Genomic DNA, 18,532 nt, shown 5'->3' with positions numbered 1-18,532 from the left:
TCTTCTGTCTGAAATGGTGGAGCTCAGGACAGATCCACACATTCAGAAGAAGGAGGCGCTCATATAGAATCATAGAATCATAGAGTTGGAAGAGACCACAAGGGCCATCGAGTCCAACCCCCTGCCAAGCAGGAAACACCATCAGAGCACTCCTGACATATGGTTGTCAAGCCTCTGCTTAAAGACCTCCAAAGAAGGAGACTCCACCACACTCCTTGGCAGCAAATTCCACTGTCGAACAGCTCTTACTGTCAGGAAGTTCTTCCTAATGCTTAGGTGGAATCTTCTTTCTTGTAGTTTGGATCCATTGCTCCGTGTCCGCTTCTCTGGAGCAGCAGAAAACAACCTTTCTCCCTCCTCTATGTGACATCCTTTTATATATTTGAACATGGCTATCATATCACCCCTTAACCTCCTCTTCTCCAGGCTAAACATGCCCAGCTCCCTTAGCCGTTCCTCATAAGGCATCGTTTCCAGGCCTTTGACCATTTTGGTTGCCCTCCTCTGGACACGTTCCAGTTTGTCAGTGTCCTTCTTGAACTGTGGTGCCCAGAACTGGACACAGTACTCCAGGTGAGGTCTGACCAGAGCAGAATACAGTGGCACTATTACTTCCCTTGATCTAGATGCTATACTCCTATTGATGCAGCCCAGAATTGCATTGGCTTTTTTAGCTGCCGCGTCACACTGTTGGCTCATGTCAAGTTTGTGGTCCACCAAGACTCCTAGATCCTTTTCACATGTACTGCTCTCAAGCCGGGTGTCACCCATCTTGTATTTGTGCCTCTCATTTTTTTTGCCCAAGTGCAATACTTTACATTTCTCCCTGTTAAAATTCATCTTGTTTGTTTTGGCCCAGTTCTCTAATCTGTCAAGGTCGTTTTGAAGTGTGATCCTGTCCTCTGGGGTGTTAGCCACCCCTCCCAGTTTGGTGTCATCTGCAAATTTGATCAGGATGCCCTTGAGTCCATCATCCAAGTCGTTGATAAAGATGTTGAATAAGACCGGGCCCAAGACAGAACCCTGTGGCACCCCACTAGTCACTCTTCTCCAGGATGAAGAGGAACCATTGATGAGCACCCTTTGGGTTCGGTCAGTCAGCCAGTTACAAATCCACTGAGTGGTAGCATAGTCAAGACCGCATTTTACCAGCTTCTTTACAAGAATATCATGGGGCACCTTGTCAAATGCCTTGCTGAGATCAAGGTAGGCTACATCCATGATCTCAGCAAGGCATTTGACAAGGTGCCCCATGATATGCCTCAGACTCCCTTTGCTTTACTCTTCTGCTTGACTTTATTTACATAAGGATGAAAGTTGTCTTCCTTCAGGTCATGCAGCACAAGGTGCACCTCTTCTTGTCGTGCCTTTGTCTTTTCTTAACTCTAAAATGGAAAAAAACAACAGCCATACAAATTACTTTAAAAGAAGAGAAAAGCAAAGGCAGGTGATGAAGTCTTCATGGGCTGCCAGTCTGCTCTGAGCCTGACTCAAGGTTTTATTCATGCATTAATTCATTCTCATTTAGGGCATGGGTTCCCTGCTCACCAAAAAGGCTACCAGAGGCTTCCATCCGTTAAAACAAGACAGTCCCTGCCCCACAGGCTTGCAAACTAAAAAAAAAGAAGGAAATAAGAACAACATATAACACACAAGGGGAAAGGGACAGGGAGGGAAATCAAACTTAGGCACCCATTCCTAAACAGTTGTTCTTATAGTGATCAGCTTGCAAATTCAGGGGGTGCCTGATGTTGTTGGACATTTCAGCAAAGTTTGATCGACTGAGCCCTGCTGCTTGCTGTCTCTTCCACTGAGGCCGTCCTATGGAATGGCTGCCCCCAGGTGACAGCTGAGAGAGAGGAGGCCTGGTGAGGAACTTTGAGAAACACACGATTAATTTATTCTCTCTCTCTTCCCCCCCCCCCCCGGATGCCTTGCCCCATAGCAAACAGCGTCATAACAAGCTATGGAAGCAACAGCCTGAGGACAGCCTCCCCCAGAACTTGGGCAGCTCTGGTGGGCCAAGTGACTATCTGCTCGACAGTCTGGATGTTGACCTGGATGCTCCTTGCCAGTCCAGCTGTGCAGACCCCCGCACAAACCAGGAGGCCGTGGGCTTCCACTACTGCTTCAGGCGCCTTTCTGACTCCTTGCCTGTGAACAGAGAGTCACTTTTCCAGCTGGAAGACCTGGAGAGGGACTTTCTGCTGGAGGAGGAGGAAGAGGAGGCAGATTTGGCAGCAACAGAGCTGCCCTTCTTGGGGTTTGTTGATGAGCCTCCAGTGGAAAAGCTGAAGAGCGTGGAGAGAGCAGAGGTCTCTGGGGAGAAAACTGCGGAGGGGAATCCTGAGGTCAGCCTCCTGAAGGCCGGAGCTGTACCCAGGCTTGCTGTCCCGGAAGAAGGAGACCCTGCAGAAGAGAAGCTCATTGAGCGCTGGAAGTGTCACTCATCTGCGCAGGAGGAGGGGAGCCGGTGGAACTGTGAGAACCTGAACAACAACAACAGCAAGAGGAGCTGCCCTGAGGATTTTGAGGTGTGTGTTGGATTGAACTGTGGAGCTCAGTTGAGCACATCAGAGTGTTTGGTTGTGTGTATGACACACACACACACACACACACACACACACACACACACACGGATATTGTTGCATGCCTTGGCATGACCAAAGGCAGATCATGGTAATTGCTCTTGTTTGGAGTCCTTCAGGAGGTCATGTCATACTTTGTCGCTGTTCACCCTCTCCCTTAGTACGCAAGTCCATGCTTCATATTGTCCCCCAAAGCAGGATCTTCAGGGATGCATCATGTGATGGAATATCCCTCCCTGAACTGTGCTTTCCTTTCTGGGGTGTAAGTAGCCCTTCTTTCCATAGGGGACACAGGCAGCCTGGGAGGGTTGGATGAGGCCCAACTATTAATATATAGCAGAAGAGAACATGTAAGCTGTCTCCGGGAAAGTTCACATGGAGAAATAGCAGCAGGAGTATGCTTTTCTTTTCTTAAAAAGAGAATAATAGAGTTGTAGAGTTGGAAGGGACCCAAGGGTCATCTAGTCCACCCCCTGCAATGCAGGAGTCACAGCTAAGAAATTCCTGACAGGTAGCCATCCAACTTCGGCTTAAATGCTTCTGGTGAAGGAAAGTCCACCACCTCCCGAGGGAGTCCGTTCCACTGCTAAAAAACCTCCTTCCACCAGAAAGATCTTTCTTATGTTTAGTTGGAATCTCCTTTCTTGTAACTTGAATCTATTGGTTTGGGTCCTGCCTTCCAGAGCAGGAGAAAGCAAGCTTGCTCCATTTCCCAAGCTAAACAAACCAAGCTCCTTCAACCGTTACTCATCAGGCTTGGTTTCCAGACCCTTGATCACCTTGGTCACCCTCCTTTGCCCACATTTCAGCTTGTCAATATGCTTATTTAAATTGTGGCCTCCAAAACGACACCATATTCCAGGTGGTGTCTGACACAAGGCAGAATAGAAGGGGACTATGACTGCCCTTGTGGGACGCGGGTGGCGCTGTGGGTAAAACCTCAGCGCCTAGGACTTGCCGATCGCATGGTCGGCGGTTCGAATCCCCGCGGCGGGGTGCGCTCCCGTCGTTCGGTCCCAGCGCCTGCCAACCTAGCAGTTCAAAAGCACCCCCGGGTGCAAGTAGATAAATAGGGACCGCTTACCAGCGGAAAGGTAAACGGCGTTCCGTGTGCTGCGCTGGCTCACCAGATGCAGCTTGTCACGCTGGCCACGTGACCCGGAAGTGTCTGCGGACAGCGCTGGCTCCCGGCCTCTAGAGTGAGATGAGCGCACAACCCTAGAGTCTGTCAAGACTGGCCCGTACGGGCAGGGGTACCTTTACCTTTACCTTTATGACTTCCCTTGATCTGGACACTCTGTTGAGAAAAGGATTGAATATTCCTATTCCCTTCTTATTTTGATGCCTCCCCTGAAGTGAGGGTTAGAGAAACAGAGCTCACCACCCCTTCCTACTTTTGTGTTCTCCACATATTAGGAATTGAGCAGAACCAATCCGGGCGAATAAGTCTCATGAACTCAGCAGCCAGCAACCCCTGGGACACTTGAGAGTTTTGCAGCTCACCTGACACAGGTTGGCTTACGCACTGAGCCTCTTCCTCAAACAAACCAGTTATGCCATATTCCCAAGATGCAGCCTGTGGATGGAAAACATCACAGCTTGTCAAGAGTGGGAGGGTATGAGAAGGAAGGTCACTTGTATCCATCCTCACTCAGAATGCAGAAGGTAAAGCAGCTCATTAATGGTACACAGAACTATAGAAGAACATAAAAAGAGCCTGGTGGATCAGGCCAATGGCCTGTCTAGTCCAGCATCCTGTTCTCACAGTGGCCAATGAGATTCCTGTGGGAAACCAGAGAGCAGGATTTGAGCGCAAGAGCAGTCTCCTCTGACATGGCTTCCAGCGACTGGTATGCAGAAGCAGAGCAGAGCCATCCTGGTTGGGAGCCATTGATATCCCTCTCCTCCATGAATGTATTTACAGTGGTACCTCTGGTTGAGAACTTAATTCGTTCCGGAGGTCCGTTCTTAACCTGAAATGGTTCTTAACCTGAAGCACCACTTTAGGTAATGGGGCCTCCCGCTGTCGCCGTGCGATTTCTGTTCTCATCCTGAAGCAAAGTTCTTAACCCGAGGTACTATATCTGGGTTAGCGGAGTCTGTAACCTGAAGCGTCTGTAACCCGAGGTACCACTGTAATCCTCTTTTAAAGCAACCCAAGTTGGTGGCCATCTCTCCCTCCGGGGGAGGAGTTCAGCTATGCGCTTTGAGTGACTGCTTCCCTCAAGCAGCTAAAGACTTCTCCAGTCGGCCTTCTCAGTCAGAAGCATCCTGCCTGGCCCCTCAAGCTCACCCCTTTTTTCCTTGCCCAAGCCAGGTGCAGGAGGGGGCCAGCAGCTGAGGAAATCTCCCACAATGCTGACAAAGGCTGCTATTTCTGTGATGGCTGCTTCAATGAGGAAGGCCTCTGTGGCTTTGTCTGGCGGGAAGGAGGAAATCCTGACTCACAGGGAGGAAGCTGGGTGCTCTGACACTGCTTTTCTCCACCACTGTGAGTGGCGTGTGCCAGCCAAGAGGTCCCTTGGACCGTTGTCATCCATTATTTTTAAAAGAGCAAGTTTCTCTTCATTTCTGCAGCTCCTTCTAGCACACTTAAAAACCAGAGAGGGACAGTAGGGAATTCCTTGTATTTTTGCCATCAGGGCAGAACTGAAAAATAGCCTCTTGCTGAGGTGGAGCTTGTGCTGTGAACCTGGTTCTCCTGAGTCATCCTCTCCCCAGAGGACCCCCAGTAGTGGTGCTGTGTCACCAAGGTTTCCCCCGCTTCTGAGCTGGGGTGGATGCATTAAACCAAGCCCTCAGGCCATGGAAAAATGGTGTTTATAATTCCCTCCTAACTTCCATAGCACCTCTAATTTTTGCTAAGCGGTTTACATCTTCAGTTACATTTGCCCTCCCAGGAAGGTGTACTGGCATCATTCCTGCTGCATTTAGGGAGTCTAAGAGAGCCTGGTAGACCAGGTCTATGTCATGATTCCAAGGCAGAGATGAGGCTTGAAACCCTCTGGGCCACCACACTCCAGGTCCCAAGAAACTCTCCTCCCAGCCACAGCAACTCCTTGTGAATTTGGCTTCCCTGGTTCTGGAAGTTTCACTTTGAAATGCAGAAAGGGGCAGAAGTCCTGTGAGTTCCCCCACCTCAGTGGAACCACCCACCTGCCATCATCAGATGTTATAGTGACATATGGGGATAATTGACAGGTGGGTTGTCGTGCCCAGCTGCCAGAGTTGGCCCTTGGGATCCATGCAGAATTGAACTCCCTGCATATCTACTGATGGGCAGGGGCTTCAGTCCCTTTCCATACCCTTCACTTGGTCTGCCCCCATGCCTGACATCATGTGTTGTGGGCATGGCTTCAGGAAAGCAGCCTGGTGGCTTACAGGCCGAGGGTCTCTCATTCCTGGCAAAGTGTGTCCATGCACTTTGGGCTCCTAGATGGAAATGTAGTGGGGGATCTTTTCTCAGTGGCTGGCTTGCCACCCAGTTTTGTCCTTAACGGAAGAACAGCCCCACTGAATCCAGCCAGGGTCCCCAAGGACAGCTCCACCGTGCCCTTTCAGGAGACTGGGCTGCCAAGCCTAGTGGTAGGAGGCACAGGCCGCCTCTAGCCTAGTCTGTTTCCGAGAGCAGCCAGCCAGATAGCCATAAGAAGTGTGAGCCACAGCCCTCCCTTGCTCTGATTCTGACTACGCATTAGGAAGAACATTCTGAGTGTAAGAGCTGTTGGACAATGGAATGGTCTCCTTCTGAAGGCGGTGGAACCTCCTTTGTTGGAGGCTTTTAAGCAGAGGTTGGATGGCAATCCGTCAGGAATTCTTTAGGTGTAATTCCGGCAATGTAGGGGGTTGGACTAGAAGACCCTTGTGGTCCCTTCCAACTCTACAGTTCTATGATTCCACCCCCACCTCCCAAGCACCTGGTAATTCAGAGACACAGTGCCTTAGGACACAAAAGGTTCCAGTTACCTAGTAAGTAAAAGGGAAAGGGTAAAGGACCCCTGGATGGTTAATTCCAGTCAAAGGTGACTATGGGGTGCTGCGCTCATCTCGCTTTCAGGCTGAAGGAGCCGGCGTTTGTCCACAGACAGCTTTCCAGGTCATGTGGCCAGCATGACTAAACTGCTTCTGGCACAACGAACACTGTGACGGAATCCAGAGCACATGGAAATGCCGTTTACCTTTCCGCTGCAGTGGTACCTATTTATCTATTTGCACTGGTGTGCTTTTGAACTGCTAGGTTGGCAGGAGCTGGAACAGAGCAATGGGAGCTCACTCCGTCGCAGGGATTTAAACCATCGACCTTCTGATTGGCAAGCCCAAGAGGCTCTGTAGTTTAGACCACAGTGCCACCCACGTTTCCTAACCAGTTGGGCAAAGTCTTTTAAAAATTATTTTTAATACAAGCGGTTGGAGGATGGATGGCGGCTAACAGATTGAGGTTGAATCCTGACAAGACAGAAGTACTGTTTTTGGGGGACAGGAGGCGGGCAGGTGTGGAGGATTCCCTGGTCCTGAATGGGGTAACTGTGCCCCTGAAGGACCAGGTGCGCAGCCTGGGAGTCATTTTGGACTCACAGCTGTCCATGGAGGCACAGGTCAAATCTGTGTCCAGGGCAGCTGTTTACCAGCTCCATCTGGTACGTAGGCTGAGACCCTATCTGCCTGCAGACTGTCTCGCCAGAGTGGTGCATGCTCTGGTTATCTCCCGCTTGGACTACTGCAATGCGCTCTACGTGGGGCTACCTTTGAAGGTGACTCGGAAACTACAACTAATCCAGAATGCGGCAGCTAGACTGGTGACTGGGGGCGGCCGCCGAGACCATATAACACCGGTCTTGAAAGACCTACATTGGCTCCCAGTACGTTTCCGAGCACAATTCAAAGTGTTGGTGCTGACCTTTAAAGCCCTAAATGGCCTCGGTCCAGTATACCTGAAGGAGCGTCTCCACCCCCATCATTCTGCCCGGACGCTGAGGTCCAGCGCCGAGGGCCTTCTGGCGGTTCCCTCATTGCGAGAAGCAAAGCTACAGGGAACCAGGCAGAGGGCCTTCTCAGTAGTGGCGCCCGCCCTGTGGAACGCCCTTCCAGCAGATGTCAAAGCGATAAACAACTACCTGACATTCAGAAGACATCTTAAGGCAGCCCTGTTCAGGGAAGTTTTTAACGTGTGATATTTTACTGTATTTTTGGTTTTTATGGAAGCCGCCCAGAGTGGCTGGGGAGGCCCAGCCAGATGGGCTGGGTATAAATAATAAATTATTATTATTATTATTATTATTATTATTATTATTATTATACAAGTATTTATAAAAAGTGCAGACAACGTGCAGCATCATAACAGACTTTTGTCTGGTGCAGGAAAGTGGTGAGGAAGACTGCTTCTTCTAAAGCAGTCCAAAACCAACACTTGTGTTTTTCCCTTAGAACTTCTGTGGATTTGATGGACTGATTAAAGCTCATACACTTGATTGGCTAAGCTCTAGCCCTGATGTGCTGGCAGACCTGCTAAACAGCGACTGATAGACCTTCATTCATTCACAATTCACAATTTTATTTCTGTGCCACTTTTCTGTGCTCAAAGTGGCTTACAACCAAGAAGACAGGAACACATCTCACAACCAGTCATCACAAGAGCAATTTCATAATAGCATAATAGAACAACAGTGTATTAGGAAATATAATGTATTAGGAAATATTAGGAAAGCACAATATAAGAAAAGCACTATAAATATAACACAGTTGCACTAACCGCATTACATCTCCTGGCAAGAGCAAAAACAACAAGGGAGCTTGACAGTTTTACTTTGGTCCCAGAAACACCCCTCCAATTACCCTTATTTACTGCATTGCTCTCCCACCTTTTTCTCCACAGAGCTCAAGGTGGCGCACATGGTTTTCCCTCTCCTTGCCAAGGTGACAGGCTGTGACTAGCCCAGGCTCCTTGGTGAGTTCATGGCCAAGTGGAGGTTGGAACTCTCCCAGGTCCTAGTCCGACACACAAACCACTGTTATTACTATTGCTATACTACACTGGCTCAGTCCCTCTCCTGCAGCATCAACTTGGGAGGCTTCCAGGGCAAGGAGTGGGGCAGCTGGAAGTGCCCAGGTCTGTGGAATGGTAGAGCTGGAAATAACCCCAAGGGCCATCTAGTTCAATCCTCCACAATGCAGGGATTGCAGGTTCTGCTTTCCCATTTTTGTTTCATGCCTGGCACCTCTTAACCTGGCCTCTTTTGTCCCCTTCAGCACGATGCCATCTTTGGGATCCTCAGCAAAGTGAAGCCTTCCTACAAGTCTTGTGCCGACTGCGTGTATCCCAGTGCTGGTGCCTCAGCCGACACTTTTGGGGAACCATGTGAGCCCCTGCACCTGGCCTCCCCCTCCCGCAGTTCCACGGTCTGCACACAGCCGCCGTTCCTCCTGCACAGGACACCCGCGTTTTTGGAGCAGGCATTCTGTGAGTCTCCCCCAAAAGAAATCCACACTGCAAAAAGCATCAGCTTGCCTCCGCTACTAGCAGGGAGTGACTTGCAGAGCGCTGATCCCAGCAAACCTGCAGCCGGCTGGCCCTGCAGTGCTTCCGAGAAGCCCAGAGATGGCCCTAGAGCTCCAGCTGGCCTGAGAAACTCTCTCTGCGAGAGGAGTCCCGTCCTCAGCGATGGGATGAAAGAGGATTCCTCGCCAAAAAGGGATGCCCGGCAGACCAAGGACCTGAAGTACTTGCTCTTCAGCAAGGATTTGGAGAAGCCGACAACCAATAGCTACCTGATGCAGCATCAGGAGTCGCTCCTGCAGCTCCAGAAAGCGGGCTTGGTCCGGAAGCACACGAAGGAGCTGGAGCGCCTCAAGAGCCTGCCAGCGCCTGAAGCAGCTGCTCCTGGGAGGGAAGGCCCTGGGGGCCTGGCAGACGCCAGCATTCCGGAAGAAACGCAGGAGCTGGAGGTGGCCCAGCAGGAGCAGCAGCCTCTTCCCATACCCAGGGGTATGAAAAATGACACTGAGAAGCTGCAGAAAAGCCCCCTGGTAGGCGGGGCGTCTCAGAAGACCTCCACGCCTGTCCTGTGCCGGACGGTGGACCACACAAGCAGCTTCACAAAGGACTTTCTCAAGACCGTCTGCTACACACCGTCGTCGTCCCGGAGCTCCAACCTGACGCGGAGCTCCAGCAGCGACAGCATCCACAGCGTGCGAGGGAAGCCTGGCTTGGTGAAGCAGCGGACCCAGGAGATTGAGACCAGGCTGCGGCTGGCCGGCCTGACGGTCTCCTCCCCGCTGAAGCGCTCCAACTCCCTGGCCAAGCTGGGCAGCCTCAACCTGTCCTCGGAGGACTTGGCGAGCGAGACGGACCTGTCCGCCCTGACGGACTCCAGGGAGACCAAGTCGAGCGAGTCCTCGGTGGTGCGCTGCCAGCCCGCCCTGAAGGCCACTGGAGAGCAAGCCACCTTGCCGCCGGCAGAAGCCGCTCTGGCAAAGTTGAGGGGCAGGCTGTGGATGGGGGAGAGCTGACACATATTTATGACCTTTGTTAACAAGAACTTGTTCCTTTTATAGTTGTCTCTACTAAATGCAGTTTTATCATTTTGCAAGAAGATGATAAAGTTCTCTGCCCTCCCCCCAGTCCCTTCCCGTGTGATGCCACAAGTAGTGTGGGGAAAGGGGGAGACTTGACAGGGCTAGCAACCCAGTGGAAAAGGCGCTGGCAGCCTCCTGGCTCAGAAGGCGATGGTGGCATGTGTGACCTGGGCCTCTGCTTTCCCGGGGGGAGGGCAGAGGGGCAGATTCTCTTCCCCTCCCATGCTGAAAAAGCAACAACTCTTTCTTGCAGGGTTTCCCTGGCGGCTCAAGTTGAGCACAATTTCCTAGTTCAAAGAGGCACTTGGGGTAAGAGCCTAAGAGGGAAATACTAAACATGCTACCTCCATTCTTCACGTATTTATACATGGGATTTTTCTTTTAAAAAACACACAAAAATCAATCTTGTTCCGAAATTGATGGTTCTCCTTTTGAACAGTTACAGTTCAGTCATTGTTGTTAACACCACTGCACAGATCCCCATTCCTGCCGACTTTGAGTTTATGTGCCCCGAGTGACGGTCTTTCTGTTCTGACTTTACTCGCCTGGCTGAAGGAATCTTGAGTTTCTCCTGGGATGTGGGGTGATCATCCTGTGGCTCCTGGCCTTCTGTTGTCATGTGGCTTTGCTAAGACAATTCCAACAATGCTGTTTGGGACAGCAACCTGGAGCCCCTGTTAAAAACAGCAGTAGCTGAATTCTGAGTTGTCAACCTTTTGAGTTTGGAGCTTATCATAAAGCTATTGTGGCACAAGAAGGGGGAGCCTGCCCCCCCCCAGATGTTGCCCTGCTCCTGCTGCCACCCCTGAAGAGGGTTGTAGTCCAGCAACACCTGGGGCCCACGGGGCCCATAACCCTGACGTCCTAAGGTTGCTGATCACACATGGAATAAAGGATTGGGTGGCAGTGGTTGGTTTGTTTTTCTACTGTTGACCTACGTTTGGAAATTGGGGAGAGTTTCTGTGGAATCGGGGTCTTTTTCGCTTTTGTCTTTTAATATTTTTGTAAAAATGAACAGTGTGCTTTGCTCAACTTGCAGCAGTCAGAAGGAAGCTGCATTTTGCCTCAGGAACAGATGGTGCTCTCTGCCAAGCTCCAGAGCGGTTTGTGGACTGGGGCAGCAGCATCCTTTGTTTTATTGCCTGGGTGCCACGGGGGGGGGGGGTGAAGAAAAAAGACTTCTTCTTGGCGCTTTGCCCAGAGGTCACACAGTGGGTCAAAGGTTACTTGAACCTTGGTCTGCTGTTGCTGCTGGTCTTGCTGACGGAGGCCAGAGTGTCTTGGGGCTCAAGGGGAAGGCCTGTGCTGACTTCTGAGCACCACAAGGGAGGGCACCTGTGCAATAAGACCAGGTCCAGGAGGGATTGTTCTTGGAGCCCCCCCCCCCCCCCGTGCGCACACCAGGGTTCTCCAGACTTGGTTGGAACCTTCTGGGATGGAGTGCCAAGAGCAGAGGAGAGAACCCTTCCTTCCCCTGGGAACCCTCACTTGGAGCCTTCCCCACACACTGTTCTGGTCACAGGCCAGAGGTGAGTCTGGTGCAGGTCTTGGAGAACTTCTGAGGCCTCACACAGAGGTTCTCAAGCCAAGGGGAGGGGAGGACTCTTGGCATTTCACTCTTCCTAAACACAGGTCTCGGGCCAGACAGAATATGGCCCAATCCAGGGCCAAAGAGGGGATTGCCTCATGTCCCAGTTGATGAGCAAGTGCTACTGAGAACCCAGAGTAGGGCTTGCCACTTGCTGCTCTCCACGTTTCATTAGGGCTGGGGTCACTCCTTGCGGCCCTTGGGACAGTTAAGAATAGTTGTGGAAGCCAGCATGCCAGCTCTTACCTTTTGAAGTCCACAGCAGAGCTTCCACATGCATTGTGGGTATCTCCTACTCAGGTCATTGGGGCATCTTCCTTTGCCTGTTGACATGGTACAGATTTCTGCATTGCAGGGCGTTGGACTAGACGACCCTTGGGGACCCTTCCAGCTCTACAATTCTATGATTCTGTTGCTGGCTTAGGGACACCTCAGAAAGAGATTCTTCTCCTTGTCAATCAAGCCTGCAAGCGTGAGATGGTCAGCACCAATTTCTGTACTCTAGCCTCTGGTGTGAGTGAAGCTTTGTGGTGGAAACTGAGCAGGCACAAATGGCAAGTCAGACAAGGTGCCAACTGTTGGAACCCTTTCTCTGCAAATGCTGTAAGCCAGAAGCCTTGCTCTTTGCTTGGAAGTATAAGCTTGGAACAGACAAAGCTGTTTTGTGTGTATTCGGATTATAAGTATTGTTCCACGTGGCTTTTCCTATCCAGGTACAAAACAGATTGGCACAGGCCAGATGCCCAGCATTTACTCTTACCATGTTGGACCTGTTCCTCTGGAGCCCTTTGACCAGTGTTTCAGGGAGGAAGCCACAGGACTGCTTTGGAGGCCAAATTTGAATTTCAGAATCTTTTCATGAGCTGTACTCAACATATTAATTAGCAGTCCTCCCAGTTCTCAAAAACCCATGGGTGTGTCTCCTCCCGATACAGAGGTCCTTGCTTCTGGTTGCGTCTGGGTGGCCAGCAGGTTCCGTGCGGAGTGAATCTGTTGATTCATTAATTTTAGGGCTGGGGTGTTGATTTGTGCAACACTACTGGCGCTGTGGGTAAAACCTCAGTGCCTAGGACTTGCCGATCGTATGGTCGGCGGTTCGAATCCCCGCGGCGGGGTGAGCTCCCGTCTTTCGGTCCCAGCTCCTGCCCACCTAGCAGTTCGAAAGCACCCCCGGGTGCAAGTAGATAAATAGGGACCGCTTACCAGCAGGAAGGTAAACGGCGTTCCGTGTGCTGCGCTGGCTCACCAGATGCAGCTTGCCACGCTGGCCACGTGACCCGGAAGTGTCTGTGGACAGCGCTGGCTCCCGGCCTCTAGAGTGAGATGAGCGCACAACCCTAGAGTCTGTCAAGACTAGCCCGTACGGGCAGGGGTACCTTTACCTTTACCTTTACTTTATGCCGACCATGTCAAAGTACTGTAGAAGACCTTTTCAGGGTTCAAGACTCTTGTAGTGTGTAGCATGAAATGCATTTTGTGTTTAGTGTTCCTTTTTCATTTTTGTCCACTGCTGAAAGTCATTTCATTGCCACACTTGCTTCTTGCAGAAGTCGCCACCCGTGGGATGATTCAGCTTTGTCACCTGGCTTTTCTACCCAGTGTACTATGTGACATCTGGTATCAAAAGGCGACTGCCACCCTCTTTCTTCTCCCCTCACTCACGTCCCAACGCCAACCCCCAAAAGCAGCCTGCCCCCGTTTCTCTACAGCCCCAATCAGCTGTGAGTCAAGAAGGCAGCAGCTGCAGAAGGAGAGCAGAACACCAACTGACCTCTCATACCCATGCCCTGACCCCAGTTGGCTCACCAGCCACATACTTATTTGGATGAATTGCTGAGCCACCTTTGAACCATTTTCCCACAGTGATGTGGCCACAGACCAGGGCCCATAGCCTTTCTCAAGAACCACCAGATTTGCTGGTCATTGCTGGGGCAACGGTGCATTCCCTGTGCAGCTGGTGGTGCTCCTGGTGGAGCAGTGGTGCTTTGCCTTTCTGGTTGCTTAGCTTCCTCCCTCCTTTAATGTATGATGCATTTTGGCAACAGCAGGTGCTGGGAACCACCCTGTCATTCTGATGCTTATTTGCAATATAGAACTTAAAACATGCAGCAATATACATTCTTGGAAGCCCTTAAGGCTGCCCAGTGGAGAATAAGAGCACAGCACAGCTTGCCAATACACTTTTTAAACCAAACCTTAGCAGCCCTGCTGAAGAGTTCTATTTTGACTCATGAAAGGGGCTGCTGTCTCCTCCTCCTGTCCTGTTTATCCTCTCATTTCCAGGGAGTTAATTGTTAAGAATTTAGTTCATGGCCGAAATAGTTCTTTATTGCATATGGAAGACTGCAATATTTGATTTTACCCTGGAAAAGTTCAACTGGGGGTACAACCTTGCTTAGTATATCTCAGGTTGACATTGTCCTTTTTTAAAAAAAACACGCAAAGGTCTTTAAGCCAATAGCAAGCATCTAGCCCATAGCGTACCATTTCAAAGATTATTATTTTTTAAATCCGCAAGAGGTTGCTAGCTTATTTAGATGCATGGCATGGTAGCTGGTGGTACTTCTTTTACTTTCTTTTTAAATTGAGTGCCTTGTGGATAGTTTACAAATACTGTGTATTTATGTGAAGTTCTTACTCTTATTTGTCTTGGTACCTCTGATGTTCATGGTGCCCATAGAGCTCCGTCTATAATACTTTTAGTTGACATCATGCTTACATACCTGAAGTTACTTTTGTCATTTGGAATGGCTCGTTGACGTCCCATTTGCTACTTCAGAAATTGTCAACAGTGGTTTTGAGTTTTTAAAAAGAAAAAGCTCTTATACAAAGACCCTCTTTCCACACACACTGCACACTTGTTGGATTAATCTATGCAGCGCCAAAGGCAGGCAGGGACTCCACAAGGCATCTCAAAGACGGAAGGAATTTGTCCTCTCCACCAGGTGGATCTCCTGGAGCCTGTGCTCCTTGCCAACATGTGTCCCAGCCTAAAATCTGAAATGCACAAATGGAGACCTTTTAGTTCCTCCAGCTTATGCTCTTCCTGAACATTTTAAATGAGATGCCCCATTTTGATTCTTGTTTTTTCTTCTGTTTTGCAGTCCAAGTCAGCTTATCGTTTGTGTTGCCAATGTACATTGATGGGCTCATTGAAGCATAAATTGGAAGTCCATAGATGGAGCTGCTTCTTCGTAAAATCTTGGCTGGTCCAGATATTGACAGGCCCAGTTAGCACCCCACACTTGGTGCTCTACACCCACCACCAGACGTGGTAAAGGAGAGCAGAGCAAATGAAAGTGGGGTTTATGTTTTGAAGGGCAAATAATGGCCATTACTAATAGAAAGGCACTTGCTCCATGACACTTCATAAGTTGCATCCAAGAGCTAAGCTCACCCCCCAAAACCTCAACTGTCCACTGTTAGCAAAGCCCATCACCATCTGAACTGGCCTTATCAATGTGTGAAATAATTCAAGCTGACAAATATGTTCCTGGTACAATGTACATCTTTTTTTATTCTAGGGTTGTTGTTTTTTATTTAAAAAAACCAAACCCACCTATGTACACTGTGTTGTGTGTGTGAGAATGTATGTATGTATGTATGTATGTATGACTACATTCACAGTAGGAGATGCAATATGCACTTTTTTTTACTTGTTAGTAAAAGTGTACTGTATTATGTGCTTCTCATGAGGAAACAATTAATAAAAAATTCTTTACAAACTGCCTGCTTGCAGTCCTTGGAATGAAAATTCCCCTCTGCACTGTCTGCTTTGAAAGCATGTTTTGCGAAAATGGGCACTGCAGATTAGCAGCCCAGCCAAGAAGCCTACAACGAAAGGTTACCGTACCAGCCCACATGCAACCATATTGGCAGCATGAAAAGAAAACTATAGAAAAGAACTGGGCCAAAATTAACAAAATGAATTTCAGTAGGGTTCTACACTTAGGCAGGAAGAACCAGCTGCATAAATATAAGATGCAGTACACCTGGTTTGTCAGTAGTGCATGTGAAAAAAATCTAGGGATCTTAGTAGGCCGCAAGCTTAACTTGAGTCTACAGTGTGGTACAGCAACAACAAAAAAAGTTAGGTTATTCTAGGCTGCATCTGCAGAAGTCTAGTGTCCAGATCAAGGGAAGTCATATTCCCACTCTGTTCTGCCTTGGCCAAATCACACCTGGAACACTGTGTCCGGTTCTGGGTGCCACAATTTAAGGAGGATATTGACAAGCTAGAACGTGTGCAGAGGAGGATGACCAAGTTGATAAAGTATCAAGTGTCATATCACCTATCAGTCTCTCTCCTCTTTTCCAAGCTGTACATACCCAGCTCTTTCAACCATTTCTCATAAGGCTTGGGGTCCAGCCTCCTGATCATCTTGGTTGCTTCCTCTTCAGTTAGTTAAAATCTAATTATAGTGGAGAATCATAAAGTTGGAAGGGACCCTGAGGATCATCCAGTCCAACCCCCCACAATGCAGGAATATGCAGCTGTCCAGACAGGGATTGAACTTGCAACCTTGGTGTTATCAGCACCATGCTCTAACCAGCTGGGCTTCTACATTCATTTTTGCCTGATCTCAGAGAGAGGGCAGTTTTAATAGTGATTTCATGTGTCTGCCTCATTTGCACTGTTTGTGACCTGAGAGTGGCAGCCACATCAACAGCTGGTGCCCGAAAGGGGTCCAGTTCTGATGCAACCTCCTCCCGCTTTTGAAGCCACTCCAGCCACAACAATGAAGCTAAAAGGGAATGCATTGCACTTGCATAGAACCTGTTGTGTTACTTTCACATAACACCAGTGTACTTTAACATGTGTGGAACCCCATTTGAAAGTGTGTCTAGCCAGAATAAACAACTGGCATTCTTGACTCTTTAGCTGTAAATCATGGGATTAAAAAACCTACTTGTAACAATTTCGGGATGAGTCAGCTTTGTTTCCATCTCACAGGGAGTCTGCCCTGTAAGAGCCCTACCAAATTTTGCCTTTAAAGGCGACCAGCCAGCCTTTGTCTCCAGGGCCTGGGTGAGGTTTTTTGGAACGCCTGAAATTGTCCTCATGCTGGAAGGAAAGAAACTCTCAGTGTTTATCTTAGCCAAGGATTGCCCTGTGCTTTACCAGTCTCTTACTGACCATTTAAAAGTCATCAGCTGAAATGAGGAATGCTTTTAATTACCGTTTGGAGTTGACATGTTTCTGGGCTTTGGCCAGCTGTGCAGGCTGCTCTTGCTGTTGTTCCACAGAGCAAGTAGCCCCCTTTGGTGTGTGTTGACCTTCGCCTAGCGGGGTGAAGACCTGGGGATGGAGAGAAGCAGAGCAGAAGGTCAGTGCAGGCTCTGCAAGCACAAGGTCCCAGGTTTGATCCCTGCTGACATCTGCTGTTAACGTAAGAACCTGAGAAGAGCCCGCTGGATGAGGCCAGTGGCCCACCTAGTCCAGCATCCTGTTCCCACCAGATCCCTATTGTGGAAAACCAGCAACCAGCCCAAGAGCCCTCTTCCCTCCTGTGTTTTTCCAGCAACTCACATTCAGAAGCATCAATGCCTCCCAACTGGAGGCAAAGCAGAGCCATCGTGGCAAGTAGCCATTGGTGGCCTCTATGAATACTCTAAAAGCCATCCAAGTTGGTGGCCATCACTGCCTCCTGGGGGAGCCATGCCCTATAGCTTAACGACATGAAGAAAACTTCATTTATCTGTCCTGAATCTTCCAATTTTCAGCTTCATTTGATATACATGAGTTCTAGTGTTATGGGGGGGGGGTATCTGTCCACCTTCTCCATGCCAGGCAAAAATAATGTCGCCTCCCACTCACCATTTCTCTAAACTAAAAAGTCCCAAACGAAAGGAAACCTTCATGAGTCTTTCATTTAAAAAAAAAACCAACCAAAACAGATTTCTAAATAAACCTTGATTCAAGGGTTCTTCTGTAATCCCCAGAATTAGCAGATGCAGAAGCTAGTTGAACTTTTGCATCATTGAAGGCATTTTTTCTTTTGTTTTGTTTTGCACTGGGGAGCAAAAACACTGTTATCACCAGCCATTGTTAGACAGCATCATAAAACCTAGGATATTCCATGTATCCAACTGCTGGCAAGTTTTATTCTGTGTGTGTGCAACAGATTGAAAGTTTATATCCTGTTATGAAGGTTTCCATGGCAAAGCCAGGCAACAATCAGGAGCCAAATATGTTTTAGTTGACTGGGCAGAGAGGGACTTTTCCCCTCTCCTCCTCTTATTCTTGAACTGATCAAGGGAGAATTAGCCCACAAACTCTTGTTGGGGTCTTGCACTACTTGGGCTCCAGCTGATGCAGAAGTATTGCTCACACTTCTGGGGGTGTCCCAGTGCCCTCCCCAAGCAGCAGCAAGTGCAGCAACACCATCCTGTTAACCCCCCTGCCTGCAGGGATGGCTCCTGGAACCATTTAAAATTCACTTATTGATCTATAATATACATAGCAATGCAATTCAGCAATAATCTTAGAGTGCTTTTTAACAATGAAATATAGTAATAAAATAATTTGAAAGCAATGAAACATGCAAGAAAAAAACCTGACGCATTATCAGCATCCCTCAGTCCTTAAAGGGCTCTGGACAGGAAACAGGCAGAATGCCACAAGGGAGAAAGCCTCATCTCCTGTCATGACCCACCTCCCCTCAGAAAGCTGCCTTAGACATTTTGATTTATTGTCATAGTTTTATTTTCTTTCTTTTTTTAAAAGACTGTTGTGTCATTTATTATATACATTTCATGTGGGGCCACAAGTCCAGGAAGACTT

The 18,532-nt window shown here is 49.1% G+C and overlaps 1 protein-coding gene across 4 annotated transcripts in view; it reads left to right on the top strand.

Moving 5' to 3' along the window:
• Positions 1 to 10,205, top strand: part of SSH1 (slingshot protein phosphatase 1) — a 49,711-nt gene extending 39,506 nt beyond the window's left edge. For all 4 annotated transcript variants that reach the window (XM_083583812.1, XM_083583814.1, XM_083583813.1 and 1 more), the window contains 2 exons: positions 1,946 to 2,534; positions 8,835 to 10,205. In XM_083583812.1, the coding sequence (XP_083439938.1) occupies positions 1,946 to 2,534; positions 8,835 to 10,094 (1,849 nt within the window). In that variant the 3' untranslated portion in view covers positions 10,095 to 10,205. The remainder of the gene's footprint in view (positions 1 to 1,945; positions 2,535 to 8,834) is intronic.
• The last annotated feature ends 8,327 nt before the right edge of the window (positions 10,206 to 18,532 follow it).

This window comes from Podarcis filfolensis (genome assembly GCF_964270895.1).
Source record: "Podarcis filfolensis genome assembly, chromosome: 13".
NCBI lineage: Eukaryota > Metazoa > Chordata > Lepidosauria > Squamata > Lacertidae > Podarcis > Podarcis filfolensis.
Note: the sequence above shows the minus strand (reverse complement) of the source record. Positions and strands in the feature narration are given on the sequence as shown.